This window comes from Seriola aureovittata, chromosome 4, assembly GCF_021018895.1.
Source record: "Seriola aureovittata isolate HTS-2021-v1 ecotype China chromosome 4, ASM2101889v1, whole genome shotgun sequence".
Lineage (NCBI taxonomy): Eukaryota > Metazoa > Chordata > Actinopteri > Carangiformes > Carangidae > Seriola > Seriola aureovittata.
Window position 1 is genome coordinate 30,233,667 of NC_079367.1, and position 18,178 is coordinate 30,251,844.

The 18,178-nt window shown below is 40.8% G+C and overlaps 1 protein-coding gene across 3 annotated transcripts in view; it reads right to left on the reverse strand.

The window, feature by feature from the left end:
• The window catches only part of wdr62 (WD repeat domain 62), a 32,782-nt gene extending 16,038 nt beyond the window's left edge, over nucleotides 1–16,744 (reverse strand). For 2 of the 3 annotated variants that reach the window (XM_056373557.1, XM_056373558.1), the window contains exons 1-20: nucleotides 16,390–16,743; nucleotides 15,516–15,607; nucleotides 15,183–15,245; nucleotides 14,025–14,082; nucleotides 12,946–13,113; nucleotides 12,195–12,332; nucleotides 11,911–12,093; nucleotides 11,126–11,286; nucleotides 10,687–10,873; nucleotides 9,989–10,120; nucleotides 9,723–9,886; nucleotides 9,547–9,638; nucleotides 7,889–8,014; nucleotides 7,549–7,619; nucleotides 7,301–7,422; nucleotides 7,115–7,190; nucleotides 1,751–1,862; nucleotides 1,496–1,559; nucleotides 1,232–1,345; nucleotides 1,033–1,139 (exon numbers count right to left, since the gene is read on the reverse strand). In XM_056373557.1, coding sequence (XP_056229532.1) covers nucleotides 1,033–1,139; nucleotides 1,232–1,345; nucleotides 1,496–1,559; nucleotides 1,751–1,862; nucleotides 7,115–7,190; nucleotides 7,301–7,422; nucleotides 7,549–7,619; nucleotides 7,889–8,014; nucleotides 9,547–9,638; nucleotides 9,723–9,886; nucleotides 9,989–10,120; nucleotides 10,687–10,873; nucleotides 11,126–11,286; nucleotides 11,911–12,093; nucleotides 12,195–12,332; nucleotides 12,946–13,113; nucleotides 14,025–14,082; nucleotides 15,183–15,245; nucleotides 15,516–15,607; nucleotides 16,390–16,494 — 2,335 coding nt within the window. In that variant the 5' untranslated portion in view covers nucleotides 16,495–16,743. Of the gene's footprint in view, nucleotides 1–1,032; nucleotides 1,140–1,231; nucleotides 1,346–1,495; nucleotides 1,560–1,750; nucleotides 1,863–7,114; nucleotides 7,191–7,300; nucleotides 7,423–7,548; nucleotides 7,620–7,888; nucleotides 8,015–9,546; nucleotides 9,639–9,722; nucleotides 9,887–9,988; nucleotides 10,121–10,686; nucleotides 10,874–11,125; nucleotides 11,287–11,910; nucleotides 12,094–12,194; nucleotides 12,333–12,945; nucleotides 13,114–14,024; nucleotides 14,083–15,182; nucleotides 15,246–15,515; nucleotides 15,608–16,389 lie in introns of all 3 variants that reach the window. The other variant, XM_056373556.1, reaches the window with a different exon arrangement.
• Nucleotides 16,745–18,178: the final 1,434 nt, after the last annotated feature.

Below are 18,178 nucleotides of genomic sequence, written 5' to 3' on the forward strand. Positions count from 1 at the left end.
ACAACATGATTCACACACATACTGAGACAGTGATGGTTCAGCCACAGTGAGACACTGATCCATCAGCACAGAAACAGACAGCAGGAGAGATTAAACCACACACAGAGAAACATCCTGATGATCCATATCCAGGCTGATCAGGAATATTTTACTGGATCATATCTCCAAAAATGAAACTGATCAAACTGCAGCAGTTAATACTGTATGAGTGTGTGTCTTCACTGTTTTTAATGGTGATACAAAGACAATTGTCCTGCTGCTGTGGGACATTAAAGTTTTACTCTAACTGATCCTCTGAGTTTCAAACACTTCCTGCTTCTAGCGCTGCTCTAATTAACTAATTAACTTTAATTGTGAATGAGGCAGACAGGTTGGTATGCTCTCTGGTGTCTGTGCTGCCAAAGATCGTTTATGAGGTAGAAGAGGCTCCACTCTGTCACACCATGACTGTGACATTTCTGTAGTTCCAACAGAGTGAGACATCTTCTCTCCAGCAGATCACTTCATGTCACATACTCCAATTAAACTTTTCATTCATTACAAATCAATAATTAAAGATGATCAACTTGAATCAGTGTCTGGACCAAGATGCCTGTGAAAGTATCTACAGCTGTTACTGTAAATCTAAGTATCAGATCAGACTGCATCAGGAGATAATCAATATTAAAAGACTCAGGATGGGGTTCATCATTTGACAGAAAAATAATCTCAAATTTTTCTGATAATCAGTTATCAGTTTCACAACAGTGCAACTGTGACGAATGTTTGCTGCTTTTCTCTGTCACTTCATTGTAAAATTAATATTTTGGGGGTTTTGGCCAAACATTTGATAAACTAAAGAAAACAATCATCAGACTGATAATGAAAACAGTCCTTGGTTAGATTAGCAGCACTAATCCCTCAATGTTTTTTTTAATCCAGTGTGAACAGGAACAACACAACCTAAAGTCATCATCCAGGTGTTCATGTGGTTTCAACCTGGAACCACACCCCTTCCCCTCCTCCCTCCCCCTCCTCCCTCCCCCTCCTCACCGTGAGCAGACTGCAGTCTGGCTGGAGTACTGAGGTCCGCCTCTCCCTCCTCCTCCTCCTCCTCCTCCTCCATCTGAGAGGAGGGAACAGTGATGAAGGTCTCCCTCCTGAAAAAACAAGGACCAGGTTCGGTCTGACATAAACACAAACCTGACTTCATTTTAACCAGATCAACTGATCCTGTTAACTCCTCACACACCTGATGTCGAGCTGTTTGCGGCTGCAGGTTTCAGGTGCGCCTTTCAGTCTGACACCCCGCCTCTTCCTCATAGTGGCTGTCATCTGAGAGTCTAGCGTCCACACAAACACGCAACTACACACGCGCACACACACACACACACACAACAATATACATAGTTAAAAATATTAAGAATCATCAAAGAGTTTAAAAGTGATCTACATCAGGTGTTTCTTTAACACAGACACCTGAGTTCACCTGTCTCCTGACATCACAGCAGTTTACCTGTCTCCTGAGGCAGTGATGAGGTGTCTGCAGTCCTGGCTGAACCTCATACAGGTGACGATCTCTGAGGAAACAGACATTAAACACCTGAAGAAGAGATGTCAAATTTTTTACCTGACATTAACATCATCTTTTTTTATGTAAAAATAGATGCGAGATGTAAAAATAAACCGAGCTCCAGTCACTCAGTAACACAAAGCTGCATAAAGCTCCCCCTAAAGAACACATTCTTCAAGGTGAGCTGGATTTACTCACCTGAATGTCCAAAGAGGGTGGCGACACACTCTCCTGACTCGTAATCGAAGATGCTGATGTTTTTATCAGAGCAGCTAGTGGCAAAGAAACTCCCAGACACATCCATCTGAACCTGAACACAATGCAAATATTAGCCAAACACATCACTGCACCACAGATAACATAAACAATTACAGTGACAACTTCCTGATAAGTGATGTCACATGACAGAGAGCCCCTGCACCTGCATTTACATACGTCTAAGGTGATCCGATCACAGCTGCACTGCTCTGAGTCTGTCAGCTCACACCTGAAGTTAGAGTCTCCGGTCCACCTCCCTGCTTCACGTATATGCTAATAAACAGCTATGTGTGTGTGTGTGTGTGTGTGTGTGTGAGAGAGAGAGAGTGAGTTAGTAAGAGAGAGAGAGAGAGAGATCACTCTATCATAAAGTTTTATTCATTACCAGGTCATAATAAAACTGTGCTGAGACTAATTGGACTGTGGACGTCAGGTGAGAAGCTGGACGATATGTAAAAAAAAATCATGTAACCATTATTTTTGAAAGATGTAGTGATATGAGTCATGACTAGTAGGAGTGATTTGTTAATTTCACTGAGAAAAAAAAAATGTAAATGTAAAAATGATTATGTGAAATTTGCTGTGGTCTGTACTAAACAAACATGTTCCCTCACATCAGGAAAATATGATTTGTGGTCCAGTCTCTGTAGCACCTCAATGCTTCATTTAAAAAATGCTTCAGTTCTTTATTGTCCCTTACAGAGAAAGTGAATTGCAGCAAGGCTATACACAAACACACACACATAAAGACACACAGCACCAACACTACTGACATCAACAGACAGTATGGCATGATGGCCAGAGTAAGACTTCATTCATCAAGGTCAAAGTGCGAAAGTCACATACGTAGTTTGTGCAAATAAGGGATCTCTTGACAATAAAATACTATCTGCCAGCAGCGGGAACAAAGGAAACCTTGTATCTCTTGGTTCTCATAACGGGAACCTCTTAACTGACAACCAGCAAGTAAGAGTTCAAACTCTGTCCAAAGAGGGTGATCTTGGCTCTACAGAGGGGAGGCAGCTTTTCTTCCCTGCCTGTTATAGAGGTCTGTAAGCTGGACTTTACTCCTCCCTGAAATCTTTATGGCAACTTTGATGAGGCCACCAGCCTGTGTTTGTTGACCAGAGTCAGATTACCATACCAAGCAACAATGTAGAACTGATTCAATAAAACTTCCACAAAAGAGAGTCATCATCAGAGGAGACATTAAAAACATCTTCCTCAGGAAAAAAGTCTCTGTTGGACCTTTTTTTTTTGTTGCTGTGGAATAAATATGAGGTTCAAAATACAATTTGTTGTCAAGTACAAAATCCAGATATTGCACCAGCTCAATGTCAGCAGCTTTGATGCTGGCTAGTACAGGACTAGAGGGAGCCTTTGTAAAGCTGATAATCATGTCTTTAGTTTGAAACACATTTAAAAGAGAAAGGACTCATCACACCAAGATACAAGATTGTGACACATTTTACCTGCAGCTGCTGTGATTTGGATGTTGAAATTGACCGGCCGGAAAGTTCCTAGGCTCTGATGCTTTACCACAGAAAGGTACAAGTCTTTAAAACCACAATTATCCCCATTACTACTTAACACATTTAACTGGATCTTACAGAAAGGAGTCCCACCCTCTTGAAGGGAGGCAATTATCTCAGTCATTCCCAAGGAGGACAAACACAAACACAAATGTGGTAACTACCAACCTATTAGTGTTCTTAACTTAGACTACAAGTCATGTACTGTACATCCATCTTAGCTCACAGACTGGAAAAACTCTTACCTGACCTCATCCATTTAGTTCAAACTGGATTCATCCAACAAAGACAAACTTTAGATAGCATAAGAAGAACATTACATTTACTAAAACAGACAACTAAAGACAAAACTAAACAATGATAGTCGCATTAGACACGGAGAAAGCCTTTGATTCAGTTAGGTGGGTATTTTTGTATAAAGTGTTAGGGAAACGTGAATAAAGATTTAATGGGCATCTCTCTGATTCTTTTGTCCTGGAGAGGGGAACAAGACAGGGCCGTCCAATTCCCCCCTTCCTCTTTGCTTTATTTGTTGAGCCCCTCGGTCAATAAATAAGACAAAGTGAAGTTGTCAAAGGCATTACGGCGGCAGGGACCAAAATGAAGGTGGTGCTGCTCGCTCACGACGTTCTGGTCTTCCTGGAGGATCTGGAAATATCATTTATAGGATTGATGGTGCTGCTGGCTGACTTCGGGAAACTATCAGGCTATAAGATCAACATATCTAAATCACAGGTCTTGACTTTAGATTTTAATGCCCCAAGAAGCTTACAGGAAAAATATGACCTCAAATGGGAAATCAATCAAATATTTTGGAATAAATTTGAGAAAAGACATTTCAAAACTATCACAAGCATATAATGGACCATTATCTTCAAGAATAAAATCAGATATACATTATCCCCTTTCTAAACTTGAATTCAAGAATACGTGCCGTCAAGATGAATATTCTCCCTCGTTTATTATACATTTTTCTGACTCTACCAGTAGAAGTGAGTGACAAACAGTTTAGAGACCGAGACAAATTGATTTCCCAGTTCATCTGACAGGGAAAGAAACCAAGGATCAGATTTAATTTTTTACAATTAGGAAAAGAAAACAGAAGAATGGCACTTCCTTGTCTAATAAACTAATTCTTTGCTTCATAGTTAATTCCTTTACTCTACTGGTGCAATTGGGAACACAAAGCCAAATGGAAGGAATTAGAATTTGGAGTGACTCCTAATTTTCCCCTACAAGCCACAATTGCTGATAGAGGACTTGCAGCCAAATTGGAAGATATAAAAAAAACCCTGGATAAATCTCACTTTGAAAATATGGCAGAAGGTGGTTAAGTCTTGTGAAATCCAATATATGTTAAAACTTTTTAGGTGGTGTGCCTATGACACAGAATTTCTTCCCAGTAGAGGAAATAAAAGATTCAAATCCTGGATAGGTAAAGGACTTACAACCTACCTCTCATTTACACACAACGGTGCACTACAAAGTTTCCAGTCTTTGCAGGACAAACTTGGCCTAGAGCAAAAGGATTTTTTCAGATACCTCCGAATGCATGACTATTTAATCAGAAATGCAGACCTACAGACCTACAGACCAATCAACAGCAGAATCTGAGTTTTATAAAATCCTGAAACCAGCCTTCTGCTCATCTCTAAACAAAGCCATCCATAGATTGTACAATGCTCTGTTCTATGCTAAAAAAATGAAAACAGCCTCTCTACATTAAAGAAAAGTGGGAAAAAGAAGCAAGAATTAGGCTCTCTGAGGAGGTTGGAGGGAAATTTGCAGTTTTCAATGGTTTTCAATTAACTCCACGGACCGGAGAAAACACTACACAACACAACAGACTCCGCATCAGGGAAAATATAAGAATACAAATTGGGAATGTTGGGGACAATGCAGTGCAACCAAGGCAAATCACTTTCATATATTCTGGGGCTGCCCCAAACTAAACCTATATTGTAGCGGCATTCACGAAACATTAAGTACAGCGTTCAAGACTCAAATACTTCTAAACTTGGGAGAATCTGTACCTGGGCCACGTTTCGTGCATGAAACTGAGGAGGGATATAAAGCTGCTACAGGCCCTTTTGGCATCAAGTAAAAAATGTATTACTAGACAGTGGCTAAACCCAATACCTCCTACATTTGAAGATTGGCATGGAATAATTCTGGAAATATTCAAAATTGAAGAGTTGACATATTCTCTGAAAAAGACAAATTCTATCAAATTTGGAATAAATGGATCCAATGTATAACCCCAACCCGAGCAGACTTTGTATGACCCCAATGTTTCATGTCCTCTTCCTCTTCTTGATGGAAATAATATAAATGTGAGCTCCCTTGGTTTGAATATATATAGTTACTTCCTTAAGAATGCAAGACAGGTTGAAGTAGAAATTTGCACAGGTATGAAAGTTGTATACAAGTGGGTAGGTGGGAAAATATAGATGTGTTTGTGGGCAAATGTGTGGGCACTTATACTTTTACACAAAAAAATGGAAAAGGGCCTCATGTAAAATTATTTGAGCTTATTTTTTGTACATTGACAATACCTTTTTTCAAATAAATAAAAGAAAAAAAGGAGAGAGAGAAATTGACCATGTTGTGATTTCCATAATATGTCGATTTACTCAGCCCTAATAGTTGGTCCTTCAATGTGGCTCAGGACACGTTCACTCTGCTAAAAGAACGTGGACACATGTTGTCCAGATCAGATGGGATCTCAAATACGTCCTCAATGTGTTTTGTGATTTGGATCACCTAAGACTGATGTTAACAGGTCTGAACGAGTCTGAATGGGTATGAACAGGTAACTGGTCTGAACTGGTCATCGAATAGATGTCGCATGATTATTGAATATATATTCATGTGAGCACCGACCAGTGCGAGGACCCTATTGTAATTCCTTGGACAGAAATTTTTCTTTCCTAAAATAAATGGCCTTTTTGAGGGAAAATTGACATCTTTAATTCATGAGCTTTGCCCATGGGTGTGGCAAAATCACTGGATAGCGCCCCCTAGATAATTTCAGTGATGATACTCGCACTGTGTTTCACCTACATATACTAAATTCAGAAGGCAGATGGAACATGCCATGACCTACAACAAAGTCTGTCAGTACTCCAACCCTAAACAGGAAATTAGATATTTTGAATTTACTGTGCAATTCTGCCGTCGATTTTGCCATTTACAGGCATCGGAATTTAACAATCTCCTCCTGGAGAATGAATCATATCAACATCATATTTGGTCGATCTAATCATAAGATCTTTGTGATGCTAAATTGCGAAGCTTTTGAGTTTTCATTAGAGGATCCGCCCGGGGTGGCATGGTGAATTACGATGATTCATCATGGAAATTTAACACATTGTGAGAATGCTTAAGACCTTGCTGATGCTTTATAGTGAAAACAGTGACTTTTTGTTGAACAGCCTGACTATGGCGATTTACAATATTTCGCCATGACACAGGAAGTTGTCATAACTCCAGCACACCTTGTTCAAACTGCCCCACACTTTATACTGTATGTATGTTTGATAAGAATCCCAAAGGTTTGTTTCAACAGAGCTGGATCAACATGAAACTGAAACTAGCTGAAGCCTGGAACAGATTATAAAAACCTGATCAGAACTTTGTGGCACATTAAAAACTTTTCAACGAAATTTAATAATTTTGGAGGTTTTATGAGGCCAGCCTGTGGTTTACCAAGACTTTTAAATTACTGGTATCAGGGATGGATGGGATCCTGTAGATAGATTAAATTCCTCACCTTGAGCAGAGCTCCTTCATCACTGGAGGAGCCTTTCAAACACTTCTTCAGCTTCCCAGTTTCCACGTTGTAAACCCTGAACACACAGAGACACATGCACATCTGCTCCAGTTCATTCAGTGCAGAAACTATGTTTTCTACCATCAGTCTGGAGACGTCAGACGCAGGTGTTTATTGTTTCTTTACCTGACGTTTCGGTCCTGACAGGCGATGGCGACGTGCGTCCTTGAGGAGTCCAGGTCCATGTCATACAGCGTTGTCTTCTCTACCAAGTGGTGGCTCCTGGAGAATGACAGACCCTCCTCTGTCTGGACCATGACAGAGATGACCACACCGCGATCATGACCGAGGGAATCATGGGATTGTGTTTTTTTATTAGGTTCAAAGCTCAAACAGAACTGCAGATGTTTCTTTAGATATTAGTGTGTTCTGACCTTCTCAGCTGTCTGGAAGTAGATGCTCTTGTCAGCTCCACAGCTCACCATTCGAACCTCTGGACTCTCACCTGGAACACATGTAACAGGTAAAGAGTGGCAGGAAGCTTATCTATTATTTAACTATCCTCTTCCTCTGTCAACAACAGGTGGTTTACATGAAATGTTTTAATGAGGGTCGATATAATGTTTTGGATCAGGCACCCTGTAACATCTGAGAGGGTGTGGCCGATAACCTTCATATAATTTCAAACATCTTGAATGAGTGTGATCTGTTACTGAAGCATCTTCAGCAAGACCGACATGAACCCCTACTGTATTGACCTGTGAACATTGTTACCTGCGAACTTGACAGCAGTGATGGAGGCCGAGTGGTCGTTCAGAGTCTGTTCCAGACTGTAGTTCTTCTCCAGGTTGAAGATGTGGATTAGTCGATCCCTACTGGCCGACGCCAACAGCTTCACACCTGAAACAACAAGATCATCATTATTCAGATCTGCAGCTAGAGACACAATAATGCACCAAAACAAAGGAGAAAACAGCTGGAGGGAAGCTGTGAGAAAGATTTAAATAAGATCAGTACGAGCATGAACACAGGAACTAAACAGAACAGGCTTGGATCAGCTCTTCCTCAGGCTGCATCTTTTTGTGTCTTCAGTCTGACAGGAGATGGTGTCATGTAATCTCCGTCCAGACTATCACACCTGAAAGCCCCTATCACATGGCCATTCACCAAACTGGGCATGTGCATGTAAACAGGAAGCAGATTGTCTACTCTGCAGTTGGTTAGTTATAGTAAATACTCTGAACAAGGAACAGCAAAGCAGTTGTAGCATTAAAATAGAGAATGTAAGTGAACAACAGCCAATCAGGAGATACTGAAAACACAGAGTTTTCAGACTAAAACTAGTCCAGCAGAGTTTCTCAAAGCCTCCGTTTTAGGGAAGAATCTGGAGTCATGTGAACGTAGAAGAAGAGATGAGTTTTAAAGTAAAATGTAGTAGTGTGGAACGTAGCCTCAGTCTGAAGACAAATACACAACACATCACATAACTAACATCACTTTCCAGCCTCTGCCTGTGAACTTACAACCTTCTGCCCCTGTGATCCACCTCCTTATCTGACAGGGAAAAAGATGATTTACATAAATGTCAGTTTTACCTTGAAAGGTTAAATGACTGTTGCTGCTTCAGTCATATTCTGAGAATGTTAATGTTAATCAGTTTAGTCAGTCTGTTCCAAATGTAATTAATAGTTATGTGACTGCTGTCTGATTTATGAGCAACAGATATAGGTCTGAGAGCTCGGTCCTGAGACCTGCCTGAAGAAATCAGGTTTTATTCAGTTTCTAATCCACCTTCTAGAACCTCTTTTATCTCATCTGACTGGAACTGGTTTTAACCTTAATATTATGATTATGTTGTTGTTTACATTCAGCCACGAGCAGAGCCTGCAGTCGCATGTGACGTCATTCACGAGACTGTTGCGAGAGTACAGACCCAGCACCCTGATGCATTCATTGCAATGTCGGCGGATTTCAACCATGTCACTCTCACCTCTCACCTGACTGGCTTCATGTTGACTGTCCCACAAAAGAAAATAAGACACTTGATCTGTTTCATGCAAATGTCAAGGAGGCCTACACTGCTTCAGCTCGACCACCACTTGGCAGACCAGATCATAATCTGATGCCATATACCTGAAGGGGCAGAGCCGGCTCTTTTTCCTCAGGAAGCTCAGGTCCTTTTACCTCTGCAGTGAAATGCTGCACATGTTTTATCAGTCAGTGGTGGACAGTGTACCCTTTAATGCTGCAGTCTGCTGGGGCAGCAGCATGTCAGACATGAACACAAAGAGACTGGACAAGCTGGTAAAAAAGGCTGGGTCTGTGCTTGGCTGATCTATCTATCTATATATCTATCTATCTATCTATCTATCTATCTATGTATGTATGTTGAGAGGAGCTGTAACTGGATGACCTTTGACCTGAGATCTTACCTGTGGATGTGGGTGAGAACTCCAGACACAACACCTCAGAGTCATGCGCCTCTATCTTCACCAACTCATCCAGAAACTCCAGACCAAAGATCCTGAACAAGAGCGACATGTCAGCACACCTCATAACATATGTGTGTGTGTGTGTGTGAGTGTGTGTGTGTGTGTGTGTGTCACACCGCAGGTTTCCGCAGCGGTCTCCAGCTGCCAGGTGTTGTCCATCAGGGCTGATACCTAGCACTCTGATCCCAGCCTTCCCATCAGCCCCTGCTGCCTCCCCCCTCTCCCCCTCTGCCAGCAGGTGCTGTGTGTTCTCCCCAACATACAAAATCTTCAGCAGGTCCTGGAAGATAAAACAGACCTTCAGTAACCAGCTGTATGTGTATGTGTGTGTGTGTGTATGTGTGTGTGCGTGTGTGTGTGTGTGGGGGGGGGTTGGTCTCACGTTGCTGTAGAGGTTCCTGTGTATGGTGGGGGGGTCAGTGTGCCACAGTCTGATGGTGTTATCAGACGAGCAGGTGAGGAAGGAGGACGGAGGCAGACAGGCCTGAGACGCGTCTGACAGCTCTGGATACACCTGAAAAACCAGGACTGGTTCTTAGTCCAGACCAGAGACTCAGGAAATCCAGCATGAACAAAACCTGGTGAACACTGAGAATTGTTACTTCAGACTGGTCTGAGATCCAGGATCAGGATTCTACTGTGAAATCTAGTATTAAATAGTTCTGTTAGTATCTGTAATATTCCTGGTAGTACTGAGGGTTATTCTGGTATAAGAATAATAATAATAATAATAATGGAAAAAAGGTTTGCTATTACTGAAGACAGTATATCTATATTACAGTATATCTGTTACTGCTGGAAGTGTCTCCACCCATGTTGGAGGCATTTCTGGTAGTATTGGAAGTATTCCTGGTGGTGCTTGAACTACTGCTGGCAGTGTTGGAGGTATTTCTGATATTCTTCTGGGAGTACAGGAAGTTTTTCTCGTATTACTGGAGGTATTTCTGTATGATGTCTTAGAGTATATGTTGCATTTCTGGTAGCAGGTATTTATACTTATTGTGGAGGTATTCTCGCTATTACCGAAGTGTTCCTATTAGTCTTTCGAGTACTCCTGACGGTAGTATTTCTGTGACTGACCTCTGCGCTCCACACACAGCTGCTGTGGTACAGGGCCGAGTACAGTTTCCCCACGTTCCTCACGTCTTTAACATCCCACACATACAGACTGTGGTCGTTGTACACGCAGGTCAGGTGTTTGGCAGTGGGGTCAAAGGTCAGAGCCAGTGTGTCAGGGTACTGAGCACCTGGACTGGCAGGTAACAGGCTGTAAACAAACAGGGGGTCAGAGGAGTGGTCTGTGGTTCCAGTATCTGTTAGCAGTATATGTGTGCAGTATCTGTGAAGTATCTGTGTTCAGTATGTATTAGCAGTATCTGTTAGCAGTACCTGTGAGCAGTATCTGTTAGCAGTACCTGTGAGCAGTATCTGTTAGCAGTACCTGTTAGCAGTACCTGTGTTCAGTACCTGTTAGCAGTATCTGTGTTCAGTATGTATTAGCAGTATCTGTGTTCAGTACCCGTGCTGTGCACTCTGAGTGAGGTCGACGCCCAGCCGGTGAGGTCGGTGCAGGGTGGTGATGTACTGCAGGTTGGATGGACTGAACACTCTGATGAGACCGTCAGCACAACCACAGAAGATAAAGTCCTCGCTCACGGCGAGACAACTGGCCGACGACGTCTGTCAACAACAAATGCACAATTATTTGATTCGCTACTTTAACATCAAGTTACATTAAATAACCATGACCATAACCATTTCATAACACTCAATCACACTGTGATTTATATGGTTTTATTTAATCATATAGGTGCATTTGTAAATAGTACAGGTGTTTTTTTTTTTTTTTAAATGTACAGCTGCAGTTGCGTCTCATTTAGTACTTGTGGGCTTATGAATATATAAATTGGCCCCACCTCTATCTCCACCCACCCTTCAGCCACATGCCTGCAGCTCCTACTGTGTTCATCAAACATGCAAACCTCTGCTTGTTTTCTGTTTTGCTAGTTACTGTATGCTACACAGTGGCAAGAGTTAATATTGAGGCAGTCATGATCAAACCAGAAACCAACTCCTGGACTCCAGGAAGCCTATAAGTCAATGTATCACAGTCATAATGTATTTGAATCTCTGTACAACATTAAAAATGTAGCAGAAATGGAAAACACAACCACCACATTGTCAAACAGCTAATATGTTGTTTATTTTATTTATTTTTTAATTTCTTCACGTTTATTTTATTTTATTTGTCCAGGTGTTTTGTTTATATTTTATTTTTTATTGTATAGGTGTTCCCTCACTGACCTTGAGGTTGACCCAGGCCTCCAACTGTCGGCTGCTGTTGAAAAGACACAGCAGGCCAGAGCTGGTGATGCAATAGGTGCTGGACGCCATGAGGCCACGGCCACATGTCACCCCACTGAACACGCTGTTTTTATGGTCGCCTAGCAACCCTGACCGACCAATCAGAGGCACCGTACTGTTCACCTGGTTATGGGGAGAAAATAGAAATGTTAAAAGAAGGTCGTTACTTCAGACTACAGGTAAAGGCTGAGCTTTGAATGGCTGATCAGAGGTCAGGGCAGTACCCGTCGTTCTTTGGATGCGTCCAGGTACCAGAACTTGACGTGTCTGTTTCCTGCGGTGACAAAGTAGCTGTTGTCCTGAGAGAAGGAGACAGCGAAAACTCTGCTGGACACCTTGTTGGAAGCGATGATCGAACCTTTCTGCTCACACACACAAAGACAGGAAGACAAAACATCACATTAATGTTGGAACTGTTACAGCAAAGACTCTGTACCAGTATGTTTTCTAAAGTATTAAGTAATGCATTCATGATAGAAATGATCTATAATCAATCCCTGTTTTCTGACCCAGTCTCCATTATCAGGCTCAGTCATTGATATAACAGTGGTCAAAAACATGTAAAGAAAAATTGTTTAACTTATGGCTGAAAATAATTATTAGAATTATAATAATAATTATTATTATAAGATATAAATAATCTTATTTATGCAGATTCATTTTCCAGTAATCAATTAAACAATCAATCAGTTGTGTCTGCTCTAAAGCTTTACCAGATGACAAGTCCAGCGTTCTTTATTTAAACCCACTAACACTTTCTTCAGATCAAAAAGCTTTTATTGTGAAACATGTGCAGGAAGTGTTGTTCTCTTACTGTAGTAAATGAACTGTGTCACACCTGGAGACACGTGCATGTGGCTGTTTTACATGCTACCTGCCCACAGGACCAACAGCTGTTTCAACTGTCAATGACTCAGCTGTCAATGTGTGACGAAGCCTCTGGTGTGTCTGTTTTGTGTTAGTGTGTGTCCTCACCCTCCAGTCCCACACACTGACAGTCATGTCATGTTGGTATCCCACGGAGACGATGTAACAGCTGTTGGTGGAGAACGCCACACAGGAAACTCCGTATTTATGAGACTGAACCTCCGCCACCTGACCTCCACCCACCTCCCACACCCGCACAGAGGGTATGTGACCACTCTGAAACACACACACACACACACACACACACACACACACATCTGTTTGATTAGATCTTTTATTAATGTGAAAGATGATGTTTACATTACTCTGACTGATCCAGTAGGAGTTTATCTTATAGCGAGGAACAAACGCATCATTTCTGTTAGTCATTTAAAGGTTCTGTAAGCAATCGTTTCTGCCACTAGGTGTTGCACTAGACAACCAGCATCTCAGACCAAAATAAAGGCTTCATCAGCTACACATCCAGACCAGCATTGGCTCAGATGGACCATAAAAAGATTAGGTCACACAAGGAGGGGGTGTGGCTTCATTCTCTGCTGAGGATGCCATTACTCTATTTTTAGATACAGAATAGTTGTTTGCTGCTGAATTATTGTTTAAAATTTCCTTTACAGAATGTTAAAGTTCTCCATTTGGATTATATGTCTTGGTTTGTACCAGCCTCCGTGTGGTGAAAATACAGTGTGAATAACATGCTCCTCTTGTATATCAAAAGAAAGATTTATGGGTGTCGGTGTATTTATTTTAATTTAAATGATATTTAAAGGAGAAAAAACATGCAGTAAAATAGTGAAAATTTTTCTTATGAGACTTATCTATTAGCTTTATTTTATTAGCACTGGATTTAAAAACAAATACATTGCAGATATCTATATATATTTATTGTTACAGACTCATGTTCCCAGAACAGCAGTAAAACAAACTCTCAGCCTTGTTCAGCCTGAAAACTAATCTGATGAGGACCAGGTGAGTCAGTTTCCATGGTAACTGATCCTCCAGACTTACTTTAACCCCCTTTATGACAAGGAATTTGTTGAAAATAAAGCTGGTTTATTCAAACAGGCCTGGTTGCAGCCTGGATTCACATTGACACAGTAACAGACACAGGTGTGTGTTGCTGCTCTTACCTCACCAGTGACCAGGTATTTTCCATCATGGGAGAAAGCCAGAGCACTGAAGGGTTTTCTGAAACAAAAACATCAACAGGATCCATTAGATGATGTGATATGTGCAGCTGTAGTTTGTAATCATTACCGTCAGTAGAAAGCTACACAACAGGCACCATCTGATGTGACTGCACTTCTGTATGTAGTGATTACACTGGGGAGGCCGTTCTCAGTCTGAAGAGAAGCTACTGCTCTGATGAGCTCAACATAAAGGCTGATCATCTTAAGTTTTCATCCTTATAACTAAAAGTTCAAAATTCTCCTTTCTTGAAGCAGCTGCAATGTTTATTTTTCCAAAACCACTTTAAGAAACAACAGTGAACCCGCAGCTCCATCAGAGTTTTATAGAGACATAAATAATTAAGACAATAACAAATCTCACTCCATCACCCATATGTTCATACGTTCTTTTCTCTCGCTCTACCCTGGTTTAGAGGAGGGGGAGGTGACGAGACAGAGGACCAACATCATCATTGGGTAATAAGGGTAATAATAATAATAATGTTATTATTATTATCATTACTATTATTATTATTATTACTGAATACTGAAACAATAATGATGATGATTGACCATTTTAAATGTCAGTGTAGTTGATCACACACCTGGTTAATTCTGATTTCATTAGACAATGTTGTGATTATAAAATCCTGATTTTCTCAGCATCAGCAGCTTGTGGATCACTGCTGGTTTAACATGTCGGTTCAGTGTCTGACAACTAGGTTTGGTCCAATGTTTAATAATATTTCCCGCCATGTGCGATATTTTTCATAATATGGAAAAAAAACGTGGCAGCATCACTTATACCTGAAACATAAAATACAAACCCTGCAACAAAAAGAAACTGGCTTCACTGTATCAAGATATCATATTTTGGATATCACCCAAGAACAACTGTATCTTGAATTGAGCTGCGTTACAACACAGTGAGGTGACGACAGAGGAAGAGGAGACTAACCACACATGATTAAAATCTTTCCTGAGAAAGGGGAGCAGAGATTCCTGGTAAACACTCCCACTGTGATCCTCACACAACTGTGATCCTCTTGTCTGGATGACGTGCTCCTCACAGACTGCAGCTGAAAACTGAACAGGTAAAGGTGAAACAGACAGGTCTACCTGGACGAGTTGATGATGTGGCTCTGTGTGTTCCTCTTCGGGTGAAGCAGCACAATGACACACCTGAGGCACAAGATAAATCACATCAGCAGGGTTCAACTCTATGAAAAACTCTTCATGTTTGTACTAGAACTGACACAGAAATACCAATAGCACTGTCAGGTTAGAAAAAAAGTGTCTCCCACATTGACGCATGTTTCTGACCACTTTATTCTTCTATGGTTAAGAGATAAAGCCTTGGTTTAGTCAACACACCCAGCAGTGCCCCTGAACACTGTCACTCTGTTCTTTGGGGGCATCCAATACAAGTGAGTCAGAGGAGGCGGGGCTTACCCTGCAGGGTAGGCGATGAGCCCAGAGTTGGGGTCACAGGTCAAACCACTGCTGCTGCCCGTTGTGATACCCAGAACTTTCTCCAAGCTCACCTGAAATCTCACACACACACAAATTTTATTCAAAAATCTCATAATTTAACAAATGTCTCACTCTGCAGAACTAACAGAACAAAATTTGACAGGTTTATTGAAATTATTAGAAAATTCTATTCAGTTGGGTTTAAATCGAAACAGAATTTGCTCATTGACTCTTTAAACACCTTGAGTCTTCTTTGGAGATCTGGAGCCATATTAAATTCTTTCCAATTCCCTCATTTCATTCATTTGTGCCTATATGAATAAACAGTACTTTATGACTGTGTGTTTGTCCCCCTTGTCCTGCTGCAGGATGAATCTGGACAGACACCTCCTGATGATGATGATGATGAAGACACAGTTCCACAGGTGGTCACACCGTGTGACGTCACACATCTGACCAATCTGTAGTCTTTTTTTATTACCCCTACACTCTTGTCTGTTTGTCTTTTACTCTAAAACACTGTGACTTCTGATATAAAATGTGTAATTTAAGATCATTCTTATCGCAGTAGTGTTTTGTTGTTACTCCGGTGGCCTACTGCTTTTTTTGGTGTGAGTCTAAACATTAGCCTGTTGCTATAAAAACTTTTTAATCGTTGATTAAAAGTTGAAACAGTCAGAGTTGGCTGTTGGGTTTTAGTAGTGTGTTTAATCTCATCTGTTAACATATCAGCTCAGTTTGTTCTAACTCTTTAAAAGTTGCCTTCACTAAAACTCAAAGCAGCAGCGGGGCTAACGGACTGTAATGCTAAAAGTTAGCCATGTTAGTTAGCTCTGTTAGCATGGGATCATACCCGGCTGCTGGAGGTCTTCTTCTGCTGGCTCTGCCGGCTCTTCCTCCCCGCTAGTTGTTTCCTCTTCGCGGCGTTGACTGAGCCGCAGTCCGCTCCCTCTGCCATGACGCCGCCTCACTTCACCTCTAATCAAGTTCTCCACAAAGACGAACCGGCACGCTTACAAACCAAGCCCGGAACACCCGGGATGATAACCGCCTAAACACCGCGTTGAAGGTCGGTAAAAACCACCATAAGAACCAGAGGCGGCTCAGTTTATTAATACTCTCCGCTGGTTTCAATGATGGAGGACTAGCTTAGCTTAATGCTAACTGACTTGAAGAAACTTGATACCTTTCTCTGCGGCGCGACTCCGGTTCAAACTAAACCACGCCCACTTCCCCAACAACAAACAATATGCAACAAAGACCACGCCCCCAACCCCAAAACAACTAATGAACCACTGAAATCCCGCCCACTGCCTGCCAACCAACCAATCAACATAATTATTTTGGCAACCCCCAAACCGTTGGTTCTAAATAAATAGCCTAATTTAAAATGTGACTCAGAATACACAAACACAAAATTATTAATGGACACAATTTTCTATCACTGTCAGACTGTGTCATAGTACTAGATCTCTTTCTGTTGTCAGTACATTTTTTATTCATTGTAACATTTTGGCATTATACAAAAATAAAGAAAAACAAGACTTGTATTTTATTAGATACAGAAAAAAAAGAAAGATACATAAAGGAGAAATAAATAAATGTCAACAATTCATAACATTTGTTTCAACAATAATTTAGACAAAAACAAAAAACAACCAGAGCAGACTGTTGATAAAAAACAAATCAAAACATACTTTTTGTTTAGAGAATCAAGTTTTAAAATAAAGTTTGAGTTCCCTCAAAAAAACTGAAAATAAAGATTTTGTTTTGTTTTAAATTTGTGCAAACTGTGAAAACCAAAACCAAATAACACTTTGTGTAAAAACAGGCTGTAAACAGCCTGTTCTGATTTTATGTACAGGCTATAGTTCTGGCCTACTCTACAGAGATATGTTAGGAGACAGCTCCATCTACAGGCCACAGAGACACAGCACAGCTGAGTGTGCTGCTGTGGATCACTGAACTAGTGCTGAGCACGTCATCACTTCTTTAAATAATGAATATAGCACCACAGAAAACAAATGAGAAAAATACAAAGTAAAAATACAATATCAGGCAGGATGTAGGTCTGGTGGTGGACATGGAACACACTGTATAGCAAATAACAGATGAGGATTAAATGTATTGTGCTTTCTCTAATAATAGTTTTGTAACAAAAATAAAAAATAAAATCTTGTTTAATTTCTCAATAAAGACTTTAAATATAGCTGCTGTAACAAATACAGGAAATATAGTATTTATTGCCTTATTGAATCTGTAATTAATTTACTTTTTTCTTTTTAGTAGAATATTAGGTGTTTATTAAAAAAACTGAGGTGGAAGAAGTGTTTTTCAGCCCTGAGTGCTGTCTGCAGGTTTTCCCTCCATCCCACATACAGACATCTACTCAGAAGGTGGGACATTGTAGGCTCCAGTATGACGTATGTTACGGTTATCAGGATGTAAATTAAGTTCGCTTCCACCTCCCATTATTATTTATTAATTATTATTCTTTATTACATAACATACATTTAATCCAGTGGCGGCTGGTGAAAAATATTCTAGGTGGGGCTGTACGTGCCAGAAGCTTTCGGTAACTATCCCAATAAAAGAACCCAAACCAAAAGATACCATTGTTTTAGGGATAAACAATAATCATT